A 19,047-nucleotide genomic window follows, 5' to 3' on the forward strand; every position below is an offset into this window, starting at 1 on the left:
GCGAATATCATTTTGTTGTACTGACATGCTTTCTGTTCTTTTTCAGTGACACATTTAGGGTGAAGAAGTCACCAAAACGCTCCCCGGTTACTGAAAATGGCTCTGAGGTTTGTATGAGTCAAGTGAGTGATGTTTTTCAGTAGTTTACACTGTGCATTCTATGTGTTCTCTATTATAAATTATTTCAATATATTATTTAAAGGTTAAAGAGACCCTGTCACCAGACCATTCATTTCAACAAACTTTCAATATGATTATATGTGCAATGTATTTTAGGCATGTTTTTTACCTGTAAAAACCTCCCTTGCACTTGCATAGGCATCCAACATGTTTAAGATTGTTGCTGGACACTGTCATCTCAGATGTGATGTCAGGTGAGCAGACTCAGAGCTGTCATTTCAATTAAACTCTATAGTATTCTCCTAGGTGCCTCCCTCAGGAGCCACATGAAAGGTTTTGTAGGGTAGTGAGGGGAGGGGCAGAGGAGCAAGGTCAGCACAGACAGTAATTAGACATTCCCAGAAGAGGAGAGAGCTAAGACGTGCAAGGTGGGAAAGGGCTGTACTAGAGAACTGATTAGACAATTTTCCTAGCAAATTCAAAGCCACATTGAAAGAGAATGAATAATCATATATGGAAAAAAAACCCGCGAGTGAATGTTTAAAGTATTATTATTTTTCGTTTACATGATTGTGTTCAAAGTGAATTTATACAGTATTGACTGAGGGGGGCTGGGGGAAATTTGCCTTTAATAAAGCAACTCCTTTGTTGGAGGCCATGAAGATTTTCTTGATCACTAAGTGATTATAAAGAATGGCTGACATTTACTATTATCCATTTACTGTATGAAACCTCCACAGTAACCATTACATTTTGATTATTTCTCATAGTATATGTCAGACATTGCAAAGCATACGTCAGCTACATTATTTTACAATTTCAGGGTAGAGTATAGAAGGCTTAGAAGCTCTGCTAGGTTTATTGGCTGTCTGTCTCCCCTTTAGGCTAGGTTCACACTTGTATGGCTCTGCGAGCCGCCTCTTGTGCGGGCACAGCAGCTTATTCATTTGAATGGCCTGTTGTGCCTCCCAAAAAATGCAAGGAAAAGGTCTCTGCACCATTTTTGAAAACACATTCATATTTATGGAAACCGCAAGTGCATTAGGTTTTCAGTGTATGGGTGTGTCATTAGGATTAGTGTCACCCCCCACGTATGTGCTGAGCGACAGCACATTTTTCTGTGCAGGTGGTTCTGGCTGCAGGAACAGGTGTGGTCCAACAATGGCAATCACTAGTACAGGTGTGAATCTAGCCTAAAGCCAGCCATACATGGGTTAAATTCCAAAATAATTTTCTTTAGAAAATCTTTTCTAAGACTTTTCATTCAATTTTCGCATAATTAGTGGGCCACAGTAATGCCTGATTTTCGAGCGACCATCGAATTTGAGTGATTGGTCATGCTGGAAATTTTTTGAAAAACAAACAAATTTCTAATCAATGTTGGGAGAAACGCACAAGAAATGTAACTGAAAAAGAAATGAGCATGAGCTGTGACTTGGAATGAAAAGAAAATTCTTGGTCTTGAAAATTATTTTCTGTAGCAACATGTGAAATTAAAGGTTTGGTTGGTCGAATTTTGAAATCAATGGTGGCACAATCGGATTACAAAATGCACGAAATTTCCGATTTTCCACGAAAATTTGTTCAGAATTTGACCCATGTATGGCCTGCATAAGGGAGATTTTTCCTCATTTCCTGTGGGTTTTCTGGATAGGAAGTGATAGCAGATCTCCACACTAAAAGAACCTCTTGTTGTAGAGTGGGAGAATAGGTTAGAACCACTTTTAGGAGATTATTTGCAGTCTGCGCCCTTTGGGGAGATTTCCATCAATTTCCTCCATGTTTGGCAGAACAGGCGTTGAGGAGAAATATCCTTCAATGGGGGAGCTCAGACAGTAACAAAAAATTATTGTATATACACTCTGTACAGGCATAGCAAAACAGGCGTTGGATGTTTATAAAGTTTATTATTACATTGCTCTGAAGTGCAGCATTGGACTTGTTTGAAAAGGGAAGTTATAGTATATTGCAGCCAATGTGTTCTACTTTACTCTTGAATCTCCTTGTAGGAGCTGACAGTACTCTCCAAGTCAGACACCCTCCCTGTGATAGCCTCTGAAGATCACGCCACTGATGAGGAGAAGCTAGCCTCTTCTGTTGGTAGCCAGAAGTGGACCTGCATGGCAGTGGATTTGGAACCAGACAAACAAGACTATCCCCAACCATCTGACCTGACCAGCTTTGTCAATGAGAATCAGTTTCATTCTTCCACAGATGGTACTGCTCTGTACAGATTTCCCTACACGTATTGCTACATATCACATGATTGACTTGAAAACCTCTTTGCTGTTTTACATCCAACAAAGTGCATGTAAAACAGACAATAACTTTTATAGCTAGTCTTGTCAGACTCCGTGTTACTTGTAAATAATGTATATACATTGTGTAATATATAAAAACTTAGACAAATGTAAAGTACAACCCTTTACCATAGCAATTGTTGACTAAATGGCCAATCAGTCATGTGTGAGCTTATTTGGTCTATCCCTAAATCAAATATGCATTCTCATTGGTATGTATGGGTACATGCCCATCAATTTTAACCAAAGTGCTTATCCAGAGGAAGGCAACATAACACCATAATGCAAAGTTTTAATTTCTTCTAACAGGGAAAAAATATATACTTTTTATTCCCAAAATGTAATTGGATAACCATCTGGATAAGGTCTATATATTTTGTGGGATAGCCATTAAATTTTTCACTCCTTAATATGAATATTTTTACTTTTTTATCCGTCACAGATATAGATTTTGGAAGCTCATACAGCATTGAATACATGGAGAAAACCGGCAAATGCTCTCCAGTAAGTCCTGTTTATTTAATACATAACATATCATGTGTAGTTTGAGTAATCTCTGTTAGCATTTGCATTTTTTGTTATTACTTGGAGTATTTTCAAGCTTCTGAAAATTTATAATAAAAACATGCTGGTTTTAAACACTCCATGATTTAAACCATTCCTCAAATCTGACCATACTTGGTCAAAACCAGCTAGTTTGCTAGGCTTGATCCTATCAAAAGTCCAAAAGTTCCACAAATTCTAGTAAAATAGGCTCTGGAGTGTGACTTTGATTTGACATTCATGTGATTTTACACCCTCTGGGACTCAAGTCACAAGGAAGTTACATCAAAGTAGTACTGGAACCTTTTTATTGGTGCTGTGATTTTAAGTCGCATATATTGGAACGGGTGCCATTGAAATCAATGGGCGGTGACTTATCATGCGACTTTATGTGTCCAATGTCACATGGCAGGATGAACTATTGTGAACGGAGACTTAAAGGATAAGTTCACCTTTTAGACAAAAATAATAAATGCACATTTTTGCTGGTAAAAAAAGCCTGGAAAGCATTACACCAGTGATGAGTAGATTGCTGATGCCATGCAGGCCTCCTGCAAACCTGTCAATGTATCTACTTGCCGTACGGGATGTACAATCAAGCAGATATTCTGACAGGAAGCTTCAATGAACTACCACGGAGCTCCACAGCGCTGTGGTAGTTCACTGAAAATTACAAGCCGACAGCCGCTAAGGCTGCCGGGACTTGCAGTTCATTCATTCACGGAAGTCTGGGAATGATGCGGCCATGTGGGTGGAACCCCACATGGCCACTCTGTTTACAAATGTGACAGATGGGGAGAAGTCTTCAAGTACTATCTGTCAGAGGGAGGGGGCAGCGGACATAAGAACATGTTAAATGTTCCACCCTAAAAACGGGTGGAACACGTAACATGTTCCCAAAGGTGAACTTATCTTTTAAGGCCAAATACTGATTCGCTAGTACTGTGGATGAAATTGTACATACCTGCTAATGTGAGCCGTCTGCTTTCCCCAAGCTGGTATAACCAAGAGGGCTTCCATAAGGATTCTGTCAGTATTACAGCCAGTTACAGTAGATGTCATGAATCCTCCAGAGATACAGCAGAAGGATTGGGCAGAAAATAGTTGGAGTTAAAGTGATTGTAAACTCTTACTTTGTTTTTTTTTTTTTTTAAATAAAAAACAAGTATATACTTACCTACCTTGTACAAGGGAATTGCACAGAGCGGTCCAGAATCTCCTTTTCTTGGGTCCCCTGCCAGGGCCAGCGCTCCTCCTCTTCTTGGTGTGCCACCATATTAAGCGGCTTTCTATTGTGGCACACCTGCATGCTTGATTCCAAGCCCTGTGCCCTGTGTCTATTGACGAAGACAGCGGGGATCGGCCCTACCGTCCCTCCCGTCACAAGATTTGACTGACAGCAGCTGGAACCAATGGCTGAAGCCACACAACAAAGCCTATGAGCGCAGGGAGAAGAGGAGAGAGCTGTTGCAGATGTGCACATCGCTGGATCTAGTGAGGGCGCAGTTAAATATTGGGGTGTGAGGGGGCGATACTAAAACCTAAACATTTTATATCTTAATGCAAACACTGCATTAAGGTAAAAAATGTTTACGCTTTAGAACCACTTTAAAGATAGATGTTGGACAGGGCAGGAAAAACTACCACGTGGATGGCAAAGAGTGGCTGAAAATTGTGTAGAGAGAGCTAGAGAATAGATAGAGTGCCTCAAATCAGAGATGACTGTGCTGGAGGATGACATCATTGGTTTAATGAAGTGGCCTTGAAACCCCTGCACCATAAGGCAAGTTAAACTGTTTCTTGAATTTAATAAAGTTGAACTTCGGCCACAAAAACTTTCATTTAATTGCATTTCTAATTAGTCACAAATCCACTTTGTGTGTACAAATACCTTTGCAAACCCACATATTACCTTGTATAAGGAATGGTGACATCATCACTGTGCTGTACATAGCTTATGTAAGGAGCAGAGCTATTGGAGGGACCCACAGCACAGGCTGCCTGCAGAAAACTATGGTAGAGGGTGGAGACAAGACTAGTCACCCTGTACAAGGTGAGAGAGCAGCAGTGATTGGTCTTCATTACAGGAAGCTCCTACGTGAAGGCAGTTTCTCACTGGATTACTGCACAGATCTATTATTATTATTTTTATACAGGATTTATATAACACCAACAGTTTACGCATCGCTTTACAACATAAGTTCTAGATGACATATGCAAAGCAAAGAAAGATTGAGCCTGGGTTCACACTTCTGCGGTGTGGCATATCGCACGTGATTTACACAGGAACCGCACCGCATTCCTGTGCAATTCACATGCAAATTCTGTGCAGTGCGATTTGAGCCATACATTTTGTATGGCTCAAATCACACCGCTTCCACACCCAATAGGTACAGGACCCTTTCTTTCGTCCGTACTAGAATCGGATCACATGGTTATTCATACTCATGCGATACAATTCTACACATCATGCCGCGTTTTGTGAACAGATTATGGGGTGTTGTTAACTTAACATACACACTTGCAGCAGTTCACATGAACAGGGTGCGATTATGATGCGGTGCGGAATTTGCACAGAAACCGCTGCAAATTTTGCATCGCACCCGTGTGAACCCAGCTAAAGTAAGAATACACATGCCGGTTGTATTTAGACAATATTTGCTTAGACTGGAGTTCAGCTTTAAGGAGTTGGGGTTCCCAGAGCAGGATTGTAGCAGTTGGATGGGCCGATGCATTATAGCAGCAGGATAATGCAATGAACCTGCAGACTCTGTCCCCTTTATGGTGGGCCCTGTAAACATGTTAAAGGGGACTTAAGGTTAAATTTCATTTAGGTCCGCCTCTTCTTCTTGCTTTTCCCGGCAAAATAAATTAATAAAGCTACGAGCTCCTTACTATAGAAAGAATTTGGCTCAACATATGCTTTAATACTTATTTATTTTTTTATTGGAACATCGAAAGGGAATGGAACCAATTTTTGAATTCAGATCCATTTTTCTAAGTACAATAGTTACCGTGCATTTATTTAATCACATTTTGGAGCGAATCAAAAAGGCACTTATAAATAAGATGTGTAATTCTTGTGATTCTAATGACATTGAAGTCGGGAAAGTTGCTATTTTCCATATGAAACCTATCAATGACATTATTCTCTCAAATGGCAACGCGGAGAATGTACATTATGCTTATAAAATATGTCCTTGAACACGCAATGTTCATAAAAAATGGGAAGTACAAATCCTGCCATTCATGCTGTAAATCTGCCTGCATACATTATAAACTATAAATTTATTGCAGAACTCTCCTCTATAACAATGCATCAAAGTGTGTCATTAAAATAAAGCTATATATAAGTAAAGTCATTACTCAGGGTGTGTTTGGTGTATAACAGCAGCCTAAATATTATAGAGTTTGACTCATTCTGACACTGTCATTGTAATGTTTCCACAGCTCCGGGATGTGCCTCAGCCCCAGTCTCTGTACCTCATGTTTGAAGCATCACAGGACAGCCCAGGAAAATCTCCTGCCAAGTTTTCAGAGTCTTGCACCCCAGGGACGGAGTAAGTAGATCAGCAGCACATTGTGGTGTATAGTTGCAGTCAAATTTGGTTTGCAAATGAGAGGCCAACTGGTCTGTACAGGATGTGCAAAGCTGCCAAGGTAATGTCAGATATGTTGTGCTTATATCCTAATTATCTGTAATCTTTTCATCAATCCAGCTTTGAGACAATGGAGTCTAATATATGCTCAGGACAGCTGCCCCTCTCCAGATCCCCACCCATTATGCAGGACAGTACACGGCAAGCCCTGGAGAGGTCCCGGCCCAGAGATGATGAGCCAGAGGTGATTGGGAGTGGAAAAATGGAACTGGTGAGGAAGTGTTTATGTAAATATTCAGATTCCAAAATACATAATCAGAACATTACCTAAAGTGGGTTCCAAGAAAAAAATTTTGTTTTTGCTTTTTAGGGTTATGAGCTTCTGAAAATTATAACACCATACTGCGAATTTATAAACCATCTCTACCCAAAACCAATATATCAGTTAGAGTTGGGTACTGGTCAGTTGGTTCACCCGCTGTCTAAGATTTTTCAAAGATTCCAGTGATGGAAACTGGGTCTCAGCTGACTCACAGGAAGAATGTATCTCTATTTCAATTAGATTTTTTAATTATTTGATTATCCTACAATATGGAGAATTAAATAGGCAATTGTGATACCATCATTGGCTTTGTAATGGCAAGAGCAGATGGACATAATTGGGAATTGTGATAATATTTCCCAGTTAGAGTGATATAAGAAGTTGCATTAGTGATAACCTTTAAAGTGATTCTAAAACCTTAAGGTTTTTACCTTAATGTATTCTATGCATTAAGGTGAAAAAACGTCTGTACTGCAGGGTTCCCCCCCCCATACTTACACCCCAGCCCGATCCCAACCCAGTGATGTGCACAGGAGCAGCAGCTCTCGCTATTGTCTCCTTTCTCACTGCACCATTGGCTCCTGTTGCTGTTAATCAAATGCTGTGATGAGGGAGCAGGTGGTGGGGCTGAGCCTTGCAGACAGGGTGGCTCAGGAATGAGTATGCACAAGTGCCCCCATAGCAAGCGGCTTGCTATGATAGCACTAACCAAAGAGGAGGAGCCAAGAACGCCAGCGGGGGACCCCAGAAGAGGGAGATCGGGGCTGCTCTGTGCAAAACCATTGCACAGAGCAGGTAAGTATAACATGTTTTATTACAAACCGCCTTTTACTTCTTCATTCTTAATCATCACCTTTTATGTGCCAAAAGTAGTGAAACCCTCCACCAGATATGCTCTTACCTGGGGTATATGACCAAACCGTTAAGTGAGGTCATATAATGCTTGTGTCCTCTCTCAAAGGACTAATATAATGATTCCTCAGTGTGTCACATGATTCCACTTCTAAATTGGTTATACACTGCTACTTAATATTTCCTTCATCCCACACTTCATTCCTCCTCAGCCATACATATAGAAAGAGAAATCGCCATACATAGTGTTTTATCACACCATCAAAGGATTATGAGCGTCGTGACATCAGCAAGCCTCTTCCCTGCGCGTTATGCCACAGGGTCATGTGGCTTCATCAGGGGAATCTCATAAGATCTGCTTGCATATTGTGTGGAACAGTGTGGTGCGCTATAGCACCAATTACACGTGAGTGCAATACTGGGAGTTTTGTTTTTATGGTAAATAAAGTTTTTATACGGATAAAACGCTATGTATGGTGATTTCTCTTTCTATATGTATGGCTGAGGAGGAATCAAGTGTGGGATAAAGGAAGTATTAATAAGCAGTGGAATCATGTGACATGCTGAGGAATCATTATATTAGTCCTTTGAGAGAGGACGCAAGCGTTATATGACCTCAATTAACGGTTTGGTCGTATAGCCCAGGTAAGAGCACATCTGGTGGTGGATTTCACTTAGTGGTGCACCAAAATGAAAATTCTGGTGCCGAAAACGAAAATTCAAAATGCACTTGGCCAAAAACTGACACCGAAATGTGCAGTTTTTAAAAACGAATATATATTTTTGGAAAAAAATACACTGATTAAAAAAAACAAAAAAAAACAATATATACCCCAATTTTTTTGTAAAATATGAAAGAGGATGTTACGGCAAGCAAATAGATACCCAACATGTCACCTTTTAAAATTGCGCACGCTCGTGGAAGGGCATAAAACTGTGGTACTTAAAAATCTCAATAGGTGATGCTTTAAAAATTTCTACAGGTTAGCAGTGTAAAGTTACAGAGGAGGTCTAGTGTGAGAATTATTTCTCTTGCTCTGATGTTTTTTTTTAATGTAATGGGTTTTTTGGGGGGTTTTTTTGCACTATCCCTTTAAAAAAATGTTATATTGCTTTTATTCTTATCACAAGAAATGCATGCATCTCTTGTGATAGAAATAATTAGTGACAGGTCCTCTTTATGGAGAGATGTGGGGTCAATAAGACCCCACATCCCTTGTCTACAATGTAAAGCATTAGATCAAAAAAAGCATTGAACTAGTGCTTTAAAAAAAAAAAATGGCCGGTACGGAAAGTGACATCCCTCCTGTCCACCAAGGGCATAGAGATGAGTGGCGGCCATCTCTCCTTCACTCATCTCTATGCCCAGCGCCAGGATCGATGGTTTCTCAGGTAAGGCCGAGAACTACCGAGCGGCAGGTGGTGGCAAGGGGTGGGGTTTTTTCAGCACCTGTATGGGTGCTCTTTTTCATTTCGGCCAAAAGGGTGTTTTCGGCCAAAACATTTCGGCCACCGAAATTTCGGTGCATCCCTAGTTTCACTATTAACAGTACTTTTGGCACATAAAAGCTGATGATTAAGAATGAAGAAGTAAAAGGCAGTTTATAACACCATTGTGAAGCACAAAAGATATATAATAGGACTTTTTTTTGGACTGCACTATTGTGAAAACTTTTTTGGATGGTTCATGTGAATTTTCAAGTACACATTTGATTGTCTTTTAAGAGAAGCACGGCACTGGTGGATGTTATTTTATATAACAGTTTAACACATTCTTCGTGAGGGTGTGAATAGTGTGCATGACCACATGTACAGATTATGTTAATTAGATTTTTGTTGCCATAGTGCTCAAAAGGGTTTGGTAACTTTAAGTATAACATGTTTATTATTGTAAAAAAAACAACTACAAAGGTTTAATGTCACGTTAACAAAAGGCAGCATAGCCTGCATGCTGGTCTTTAAGTAACATTGTTTTTAAAGCTGAACTCTTGGAATTATACAAATTCTAACCTTGCAGTGGTCAAGTCAACCCCCCCCCCCCCCATAGACACACTGCAAGGGTTCAATGCTCATTGAGAGGTGCATGGATAGAGTGTATTACTCCCTATCCCTCCCTCTAGCAGCCTTCAACGCTGTCCTCAAGCAAGCTGTAGGTTATGGGTGGGGGTGGGTGGTTCTTCTGTGTCATCCCGTAACTGTGCAAGATTTTTGATCCTGCATTTTACACACAGAGATGAGCATGTAGTTACAGCCTGGAGCTCCTTAGTATGGACATGGCATTGGACAATTCAGTTGCATAGTTGGAGGGACCTTGCTGGAGCCAAAAGTAAGGTAAGGAATACACCTTATTCCTGCACCTCTAGACTAAATAAGCAGTTACCCTTTGCTGTGTGTGTGGGATGGTGGTGGTGGGGGCACTGCATAGATACATTTTGTCTAATTCCTTGCATTCGGCTTTAAAGTAGAAGTTCACACAAATACTAACTGTACAAAAACCTGCTCCCACCCCCATCCTAAGCCTATTCTTACTCTCTGTAAAGGAAAGATGTCTATACTTACCCATGCTGTGGGCACTCTGGTCCAGTGACATGATCTCTCCAGCAGCGAGGTCCTGTGAAGAGGAGAGATGGCTGTCATTGTAGGAAATGCCTTAGCGGTTATGTCACCCCTAGACTTACTACGGGGCATTTGTTGTCAACTGTCCCTCCTCTACACTGAAACCAATGCTGGCGGACAATCAGGTGACAGGACCGGAGCTCCCTCTGCACAGGTAGGTATGCACAGCTTTCCTTTCACAGGGTAGTCCAGGGGCGTATTTACCCCAAGTCAAACAAGGCATTTGCCTAGGGTGGCATTTTTTAGGGGGGCAGCACTGACCCCTGGAAGAAGGGACATATACAGTATGGGGACCAGGTGGGTTCTGAGAGAGGCTGCAGGCTGCTTGATGGTGTATGCAGAGCCCGACTGTCGTTTCTGGGCATGTCCAGAGCTGTAAATGTGACCCACCCAGGGGGTGGGTGTTAGGGAAAGGCTCTCTCAGGTGGGGGGACGATGGGGCAGGGGTGTTGTTGGTCAGTGTCAGGCTCTCTACGTCAGGGAGGAGGGATGTCCAATTTTTGTGTTGCCTAGGGCAGCACAAAACCTGAATACACCACTGGGGTAGTTAGAATAGGTATAGTTATGACTTGATTGACCATTCATTTAAACGTCATTTACACGGTATGTGAAGGTTTCATGGAACCTATCTGAAGCCAGTATACTTACAATAATGTGAAATAGAAGGGAGCACTAGCTTCTAGGTCAAGGCTGCTTCCTGTCTAGTTTTTTCCTGGAAAGGAATTCTTTTGCTGCTGACTTTGAAGCCATCTTTAGTCTAAAATGGAAGTCAATACAAAACATTAAACGACAAAACAGATGAATATTTCATGTCTTATATTTAATGCAGGTTTGAAAAACTGTTACATAAAAATTTGTGAATCTAATTCTAGCTCATCCGTTCAAGTATATAATTGGTTTTGGGGTTAGTGGTACATAACGCCATGAGCAATGATCTTCCTGAACCGAGTCGGAATGATAGCGCTAATCAGAAGACAACCTTTATCAGTTACACTGTACTAGATTATAGCACATCATTGCTCTGTCTCTAACAAACAATAAACAACTAGTATCTGTTTACTAGAATGGACAATTAGGACTGTCAATCAAACTGGAGTTCTGCTAATAAATTCAAGATTATCCAGATAAAATTATTCACTTAAAAGCCAGCTCCAGAGACGCATTGCATTCTTCCTTGGCCTTTGCTGTGTTTATCCATTAAAGACATCATTTCATTTTCTTTTTGGACACCTAGCAATTTTTTTCTCAGGCTTATGGAAACACAGTAATTACATTTCCCAACACATTTCCCAATCATATGTTGTAGTGTGAGCTGTGTTCTTTTTAATTATTCCCTGTGGTCTGAGCTCACTCACATGACACTGCACCATTAGCATTTGCTTGGGAATTGTTCTTTTCTCAATATGTATTTCATTTACATAAAGCTAAAATAAACCACATTTGTTCATGAGAACTTCAGAATCGAGATATTTAAAATAGAACTCCAGTGTAAATTATTCATTTTGTTTTGGCACAGGTACTTCTCCCATGACAGGTTGCTTTTTACAAAGATTTGTGAAAGATCTACCAATTATATGTGTGTGTGTGTTCGTGTGTATGTATATATATATATATATATATATATATATATATATGGGTTTCTTCTCAGAGAATAGGTGCAGGAAATCCCCCCTTCTAAGTCACCCCTTGTCTCCATCCCTTACCCACCTCTGAGCCTCGTCGCTTGGTTCCACCCCCAACCCACTTCCTAGTACTGCCCCTTTTAGAGGATACAGAATCAAGTATCCATTTGCAGCACCAAGTAATTTAGATGGAACTGGTTAATGACAACAAGAAAAGCAGTAAAATTGATCTCCTGCAGCCAGCAACAGTAGACCCCTCCAGCAACGATGGATTTCCTGCAACAAAATACCCCCTAGCATCAATAGATCCACCCCAGCAACAATAACCCTAGCCAGCAACAATAGATCTTCCAGTAACCAGCATCATTAGACCCTCCAGCAGCTAGCAAAGATAGACTCTCTCTCATCATTAGATCCCTTCCAACAACAATTGACCCCTAAGGAACATAAGACCCCATCAACTATCCCGCAGTAACAAGAGATCTCCCAGCAACAATGGATTCCCTGCAACAAGTCCAGCCCAGAAATAAGAATCCCTTACCAGCAACAATAGATCCCCACATAATACCCCAACAACTATCCCGCAGTAACAACAGATCCCCCAGCAACAATGGATTCCCTGCAAAAAGTCCAGCCCAGAAATAAGAATCCCTTACCAGCAACAATAGATCCCCCAGCAGCCTGCATCAGTAGACCCTCCAGCACACTCCAGCACCCCCGTGTTCCCCCAGAAAAAAAGCCCTGTATATATACTGTATATATATGTTGTACATATACAGTATATATGTAAAGAGTCCTCCATTGAATAGAATTGGAATTATTTGACATGTATATACAGTAAATGCCATCTCCTTGCTAGTTGTGTTGTTGGATGGCTGTGGGGGAAAAGAAGGGAGGCATCCACGTAGCTAGCGTTCCACAGCCAAGCCTTCCCCTGGGGGAGAGGTCACTGTAATGAAAAAAGACTTCTTTCTTTTAACTAACGTTTGTATGGCATTGCACATTATTGATCACAAGTGTTCCCTCACAGGGCTCTCCTGATGATGAATATGTACCTTCTGAAGCATTATTGTCAAGGATCGCACATCACAATACTCTCTGTGACCAGCTGAGTTACCTAGAGCCGGATCTAGCAGAGAAGAACCCACAAGCATTTGCCCAAAAATTACAGGTTTGTCCTTTCACTCTTGTCATGCCTTTTATGCAGATAGACAAATGTCAGCCTTCTGTTTGTGTTTGAACTGTACCCCCATGATGCTCAGCCAGACAGCTGAAGCTAGAATATTGCACTTTTTATCTTTTTACACCCTTTTCCAAAAAATCCATCTCTTTTTTATAACTTTGTCTACTCCTCCTTCTTGTGTGCTTCACTCTAGAGGGTCTTCTGACATAAATTAAAATTTGATTGCTACCTGTAACTGTAGGTTTGTAAAAAAAACAAAAAAAACCCACAGTACTTCCATATATTGTTGCCCCACCTGCTGGGGAAACCTGGCATTACATACCAAACTTTCAGGGCCTACTCACACCAGAAACTGCACATAGCTGCGTTTTTTTTTTTCTTCTACCTATGCATGCATTTGATGCAGCTGACATACGTTTACATGCAGCTGACGCACGTTTACATGCAGTTGACGCACATTTCACATGCAGTTACGTGTGTTTACATGCAGTTGACGCGTGTTTTTTTTTTACTACATTTGAGGTCACTTCCTTCATCTTTCTTTCCTTGGGCTTCTATGTGCACTGTGATGCGTTGCAGTGCATTTGCATGCATTTTAGGGCATTTGCAGTGTGGAAAAATGCAGCATGCTGTACTTTTCTGCACTACACTGCCATGGCGTGAACTATGCCCATAGCTTAGCCTGGATTTTGGAATGTCTGTGCAGTTGGAGTGCAGTCCAAAAGGCTTCCGACTGCAGCCAACTGCATCCCACTGCGTTAGGTGTGAAAGGGTCCTTAAAGTTGAATTCCGGGCACACATTTTTTTTTTCTTTTTAAATATTTTCCTCAATAATCACAAAGGATATAAATCCACGTGTGCACTGAATGTCTTTGCAAACCCAGATGTTGCCTTGTAAAAGCAGCAGTGACATCACATTACTGTACATAGCCTGTACAGGCCTATGGGAGGGACCCAGCAGGCCAGACCCACTACAAAAATCTACAAGGTGAGGCAGAGACAAGACCGGTCACCCTGCACAAGGAGAGAGAGCAGCAGTGAATGGTTGTTATTACAGGAAGATCCTGTACAGAGGCAATATTTCACACTGGGTAACTGCACAGATCTAGAAGAAATGCATAAAAGCACACAAAGATTCAAGAAGGAAAACACATACCTCTTATATTTAGACAATAGCTGCTTATCCTAGAGTTTAGCTTGAATTATTTAGTAAACATTCAGCTAATGCATTGAAAATAGCATTGAGGTATCTGTGTTTATATTATATATTAATGCGGCAGCCATACTAGTTTCATTTAGAAATGTAGATGATGACTTATCATAGCTGCTTTTCACACTGGATTACTGCACTGATCTGGAAGATATACACAAAGCACACCAAGATATGACTGTATTGATGATGATTAATGTATTTAGATCATATTTGCTGATCCCAGACATCAGCTTTAAAATGAAAAACTGAAAGGGAATTATTCGGTTTTTAAATTCTTTTTTTATTATGTTTAGTACAAAAAAATGTAATTAGGTAAATATGAAATGTTACACAAATACTAGAAAAAATGCCATGGTAAATAGGTGGATCACCCCTATGTAATGACTCTCTGTCTCATCATTTATGGAGATGTGGGTTATAACCGAGAAAAACTATAACATAAAGGAACAACCATAAAGGAAGGCTGTGAAGTAATAAACCCAAGCAGAGTAGTTGAAAATACAAAAATGTCTTTATTATAAATCTCACAATAAGGTGAAACCTTGCATACCACAAATATTAAAAGAATCAACAATCCTGATTGCAATATCCACTGGCTACTATAGCATACCAATCATCACAAATATACTCCAATATAATAATTATTACCCTGTAAAGGAATCATAAAGTAATTCAACAATAAGCTTGGTGATAAGTAAAAGATAAATCATCTACATCATGAAGAGTAACCATGTTGGATGAAAAAATTGGTAGGCATCTGAATGATATAGGTTCCTATCATCCTATAAATAGTAATTGCTAAGGATCATAGACATGATCCAAAGGAACAAAAATCAGTAAGTCCCGTATCCATATATATATACCTCATCAAGGTCAAAAATGATGTTGTGAAGCAATCGCTTTACAGTCATCAAGGACTGCTGAAATAATACATGCCAATTCCAGCGGGAGTATAGATTGTCATGGATATTAGACTTAGGTTGGAAAGCAGAAAGTAAGCCATTAACATCATAGGTAATGACCTAGTTGGAGGAGAAGATGTAGATGGGAATCTGAGTGATAGAGGTTCCGGTCATCCTATGTACAGTTGCAAGAAAAAGTATGTGAACCCCTTGGGATTACATGGAGTTTTGCATGAATTGGGCATAAAATGTGCTCTGAACGTCATCCAAGTCACAACAATAGAAGAACACAGTCTGCTGAACATAATACTACACAAACATTAGATGTTGCCATGGTTTAATTGCACATAACATGTAAACATTCACAGTGCAGGGAGGAAAAAGTATGTGAACCTTTGGACTTAATAACTGGTTGACCCTCCTTTGGCAGCAATAACCTCAACCAAACGTTTCCTGTAGTTGCAGATCAGACCTGCACAACGATCTGGAGTCATTTTGGACCACTCCTCTTCACAAAACTGTTTCAGTGTAGCAATATTCTTGGGATGTCTGGTGTGAATCGCTCTCTTAAGGTCATGCCACAGCATTTCAATCGGGTTGAGGTCAGGACTCTGACTGGGCCACTCCAGAAGGCGTATTCTGTGCTGTTGCAGCCATTGTTTTGTTGAATTACTTGTATGCTTTGGGTCATTGTCCTGTTGCATCACCCATCCTCTGCGGAGCTTCAGTTGGTGGACAGATGGTCGTACGTTTTCCTGCAAAATGTCTTGATAAACTCTGGAATTAATTTTCCCATCAATGACAACAATCCGTCCAGGCCCTGAGGCAGCAAAGCAGCCCCAAACCATGATGCTCCCTCCGCCATGTTTCACAGTGGGGATGAGGTTTTGATGTTGGTGTGCTGTGCCTTTTTTTCTCCACACATAGTGTTGTGTGTTCTTCCCAAACAACTCAATCTTGGTTTCATCTGTCCACAGTATATTTTGCCAGTAGTGCTGTGGAACATCCAGGTGCTCTTTTGCAAACTTCAAACGTGCTGCAATATTCTTTTTTGGACAGCAATGGCTTCCTCCGTGGTGTCCTCCCATGTACTCCATTCTTGTTTAATGTTTTCCTTATTGTAGATATGTCAACAAAAATGTTAGCATGTGCCAGAGATTTCTGTAGGTCTTTAGCTGACACTCTGGGATTCTTCTTTACCTCATGCAGCATTCTGCGCTGTGCTCTTGCAGTCATTTGTACAGGACGAACGCGCCTAGGGAGAGTAGCAACAGTGCTAAACTCTCTCCATTTGTAGACAGTCTGTCTTACCGTGGACACATGAACATCAAGGCTTTTGGAGATACTTTTGTAACCCTTTCCAGCTTCATGCAAGTCAACAATTCTTGATCGTAGGTCTTCTGAGAGCTCTTTTCTGCGAGGCATGGTTCACATCAGACAGTGCTTCTTGAAACCAGTAAACCCAAAACATGTGTGTGTTTTTTAAGGGCAGGACAGCTGTCAGCAACACATCCAATATCATCACACTGATTGGAGTCAAGGTTGGCTCACTCCTGGCTCCAATTAGCTCTGGGAGAAGTCATTAAGCTAGGGCCTCACATACTTTTTCCTCCCTGCACTGTGAATGTTTACATGTTATGTGCAATTAAACCATGGCAACATCTAATGTTTGTGTAGTATTATGTTCAGCAGACTGTGTTCTTCTATTGTTGTGACTTAGATGACGTTCAGAGCACATTTTATGCCCAATTCATGCAAAACGCCACGTAATCCCAAGGGGTTCACATACTTTTTCTTGCAACTGTATAGGAAATACTGAGGATCATATGTCTAGTCCACAGGAACACAATTCAGTCAATCTAGCATCTGCAAAAATATAACATAGAGGTCAGATATGGTGTTATGAGGCAATCACCACACATCAATCATACGCTGAAAATCAGACATTGTGAGAACAGACATGTAAGTTCCAGCTGAAGTACAAGTGATTACAGATGTTAGGCTTCAGATGTCACGAGAGTATGGGAAGAACAGCATGTTGGAAATATGGAGGCAGCTCCAGTTGAAAGCATATGTTGCGAGATCGTAATTACGTCACTCACCAGTGGTGTATCTGACACTTCATGACTTGGTGGTGGATAAAAGATCTCGGGAGTACCTCCGTCCATTGCTAACTGCTGTACTGTTCCCCGTGGAGGCCTTGAAGTTGTCTCTGGGATTGCTTTGGTGCAGGGAATTGGATTTTGTAGAGCCATATGGAGCCACGTGTGTGCGGCTTCAATTCTGATCCAGTGTGCGCACATGTTTGTGAGGACACCTATGGACATCGCTTCGGTGTTTGATGACGTCATTACATTGACGCGTTTCGTCTGCCAATCACCGCAGACTTCGTCAGATATATGAAATATTTCCCATTTACTACTTGCAGCCAGAGCTGTGCCACCCATGAAGCCATTTGGGTCAGCGGCACCAATTCAAACACATTGGATGGTGGTAGTGAGACTGGACACTCCATCCTCAGTCCAGCTTAATAATTTTGAGCCTGATAAAATCATAGGCTCAGCATTACAGAGCTCTTTTCTCCAGCCACTGCACCTGTCACTTAGCAAAAATGACTGCGTGGGGTGGCATCCACCCCTAGCACATCCCTGTTTGCAGCCTACAGATGAGGCATACAACTCTATGCAAGCTTTCTCCTCTGTGAGGTCTCTTGAAATCAGGTCATTTCTGGAATAAAATAGACCAAGATATCAGAGGAGGGACCTCCCCCTCCTTCCCTGATAGAAAAACTGGCAACATCTTAAAGTATATATAAACCCTCACCTTTTAAAACAAACCATTCAGTTTAAAATAGAAATGGAATGCAAAATATTTATGTATACATATAAAAAAAATTATAAATACGTTTCCCCTCTTTTTAAAAGTGATCACTTACCCTCTGTTCTGAGCTGCATAAGGAAACCAGGATGGAGGAACAGCAGTACACTGATCTTCCCAGTGAATGGTTGTGCAGAGGGGATGTGTCAGCACAAGCCTGATCATTGGATTATCTCCCAGAAAAGCTAGAAAATTGACCATGCTATGCTCTCCTGCCAAGTGTGGTCAGTTTTTAATAGGGGAATGATGATTTCACACAAAGGAAGCAATACAAAGAGAACATGATACTTTTTCATACTTTTTCATAGATTTCATTCGTACTCATTCAAGTACATAGCACATAGTACAGCAGGCACATATCAGGAATATGAAATGTTGGGATTATATATTCTTTAAAGTATATCTAAACCCTATCACAAAAATTGCATGAAATAGGGTGTTATAGGGTGACAGTGCTCTATGCCTGTCTCCCTTTTTCACCCCTTCCCATTGACTTCCAGCCTATGCAAGGCATGTTCCATCATTGTCATCACCAGGAAGGCCGCCTTGAGCAATGCCAGATAGATGTTGCTGGAGTTCATGTAGACAGAAAGTTGCAGCAAAGAGACTGTGTGGGATCAGCAGCACTGAGGGTAAAATAGTATTTACCAAAAAAAAAAAATGCATGAACAGTGCTTTAGAAAACTGAATGGCATCCCATTAGGGTTTACATCTACTTTTCCTATTGGATAAACAGAAAACTTAGGTTTAGGCTTCCCTTTTGGAATAAAGAAGCACTTAGAATCCCAGGTAGGTGTAAGAAAACTTCTCCAGTGGTCAGCACAGGGGCGTATTTACCACAAGACAAACAAGGCATCTGCAGTGCTGCCCCCCAGAAGAAGGAACACACGCTGCATAG

At 40.9% G+C, this 19,047-nt stretch overlaps 1 protein-coding gene across 15 annotated transcripts in view; it reads left to right on the plus strand.

Moving 5' to 3' along the window:
• TACC2 (transforming acidic coiled-coil containing protein 2) overlaps nucleotides 1-19,047 on the plus strand; it is a 222,898-nt gene that overhangs the window by 176,091 nt on the left and 27,760 nt on the right. For 7 of the 15 annotated variants that reach the window (XM_089683244.1, XM_089683247.1, XM_089683245.1 and 4 more), the window contains 6 exons: nucleotides 47-122; nucleotides 2,130-2,337; nucleotides 2,863-2,924; nucleotides 6,414-6,523; nucleotides 6,683-6,833; nucleotides 13,005-13,145. In XM_089683244.1, the coding sequence (XP_089539370.1) occupies nucleotides 47-122; nucleotides 2,130-2,337; nucleotides 2,863-2,924; nucleotides 6,414-6,523; nucleotides 6,683-6,833; nucleotides 13,005-13,145 (748 nt within the window). The remainder of the gene's footprint in view (nucleotides 1-46; nucleotides 123-2,129; nucleotides 2,338-2,862; nucleotides 2,925-6,413; nucleotides 6,524-6,682; nucleotides 6,834-13,004; nucleotides 13,146-19,047) is intronic. The other 8 variants (XM_089683246.1, XM_089683258.1, XM_089683250.1 and 5 more) reach the window with 3 other exon arrangements.

Source organism: Staurois parvus, unplaced genomic scaffold, assembly GCF_062004578.1.
Source record: "Staurois parvus isolate SC_StPar_1 unplaced genomic scaffold, SC_StPar_1.0 ptg000303l, whole genome shotgun sequence".
NCBI lineage: Eukaryota > Metazoa > Chordata > Amphibia > Anura > Ranidae > Staurois > Staurois parvus.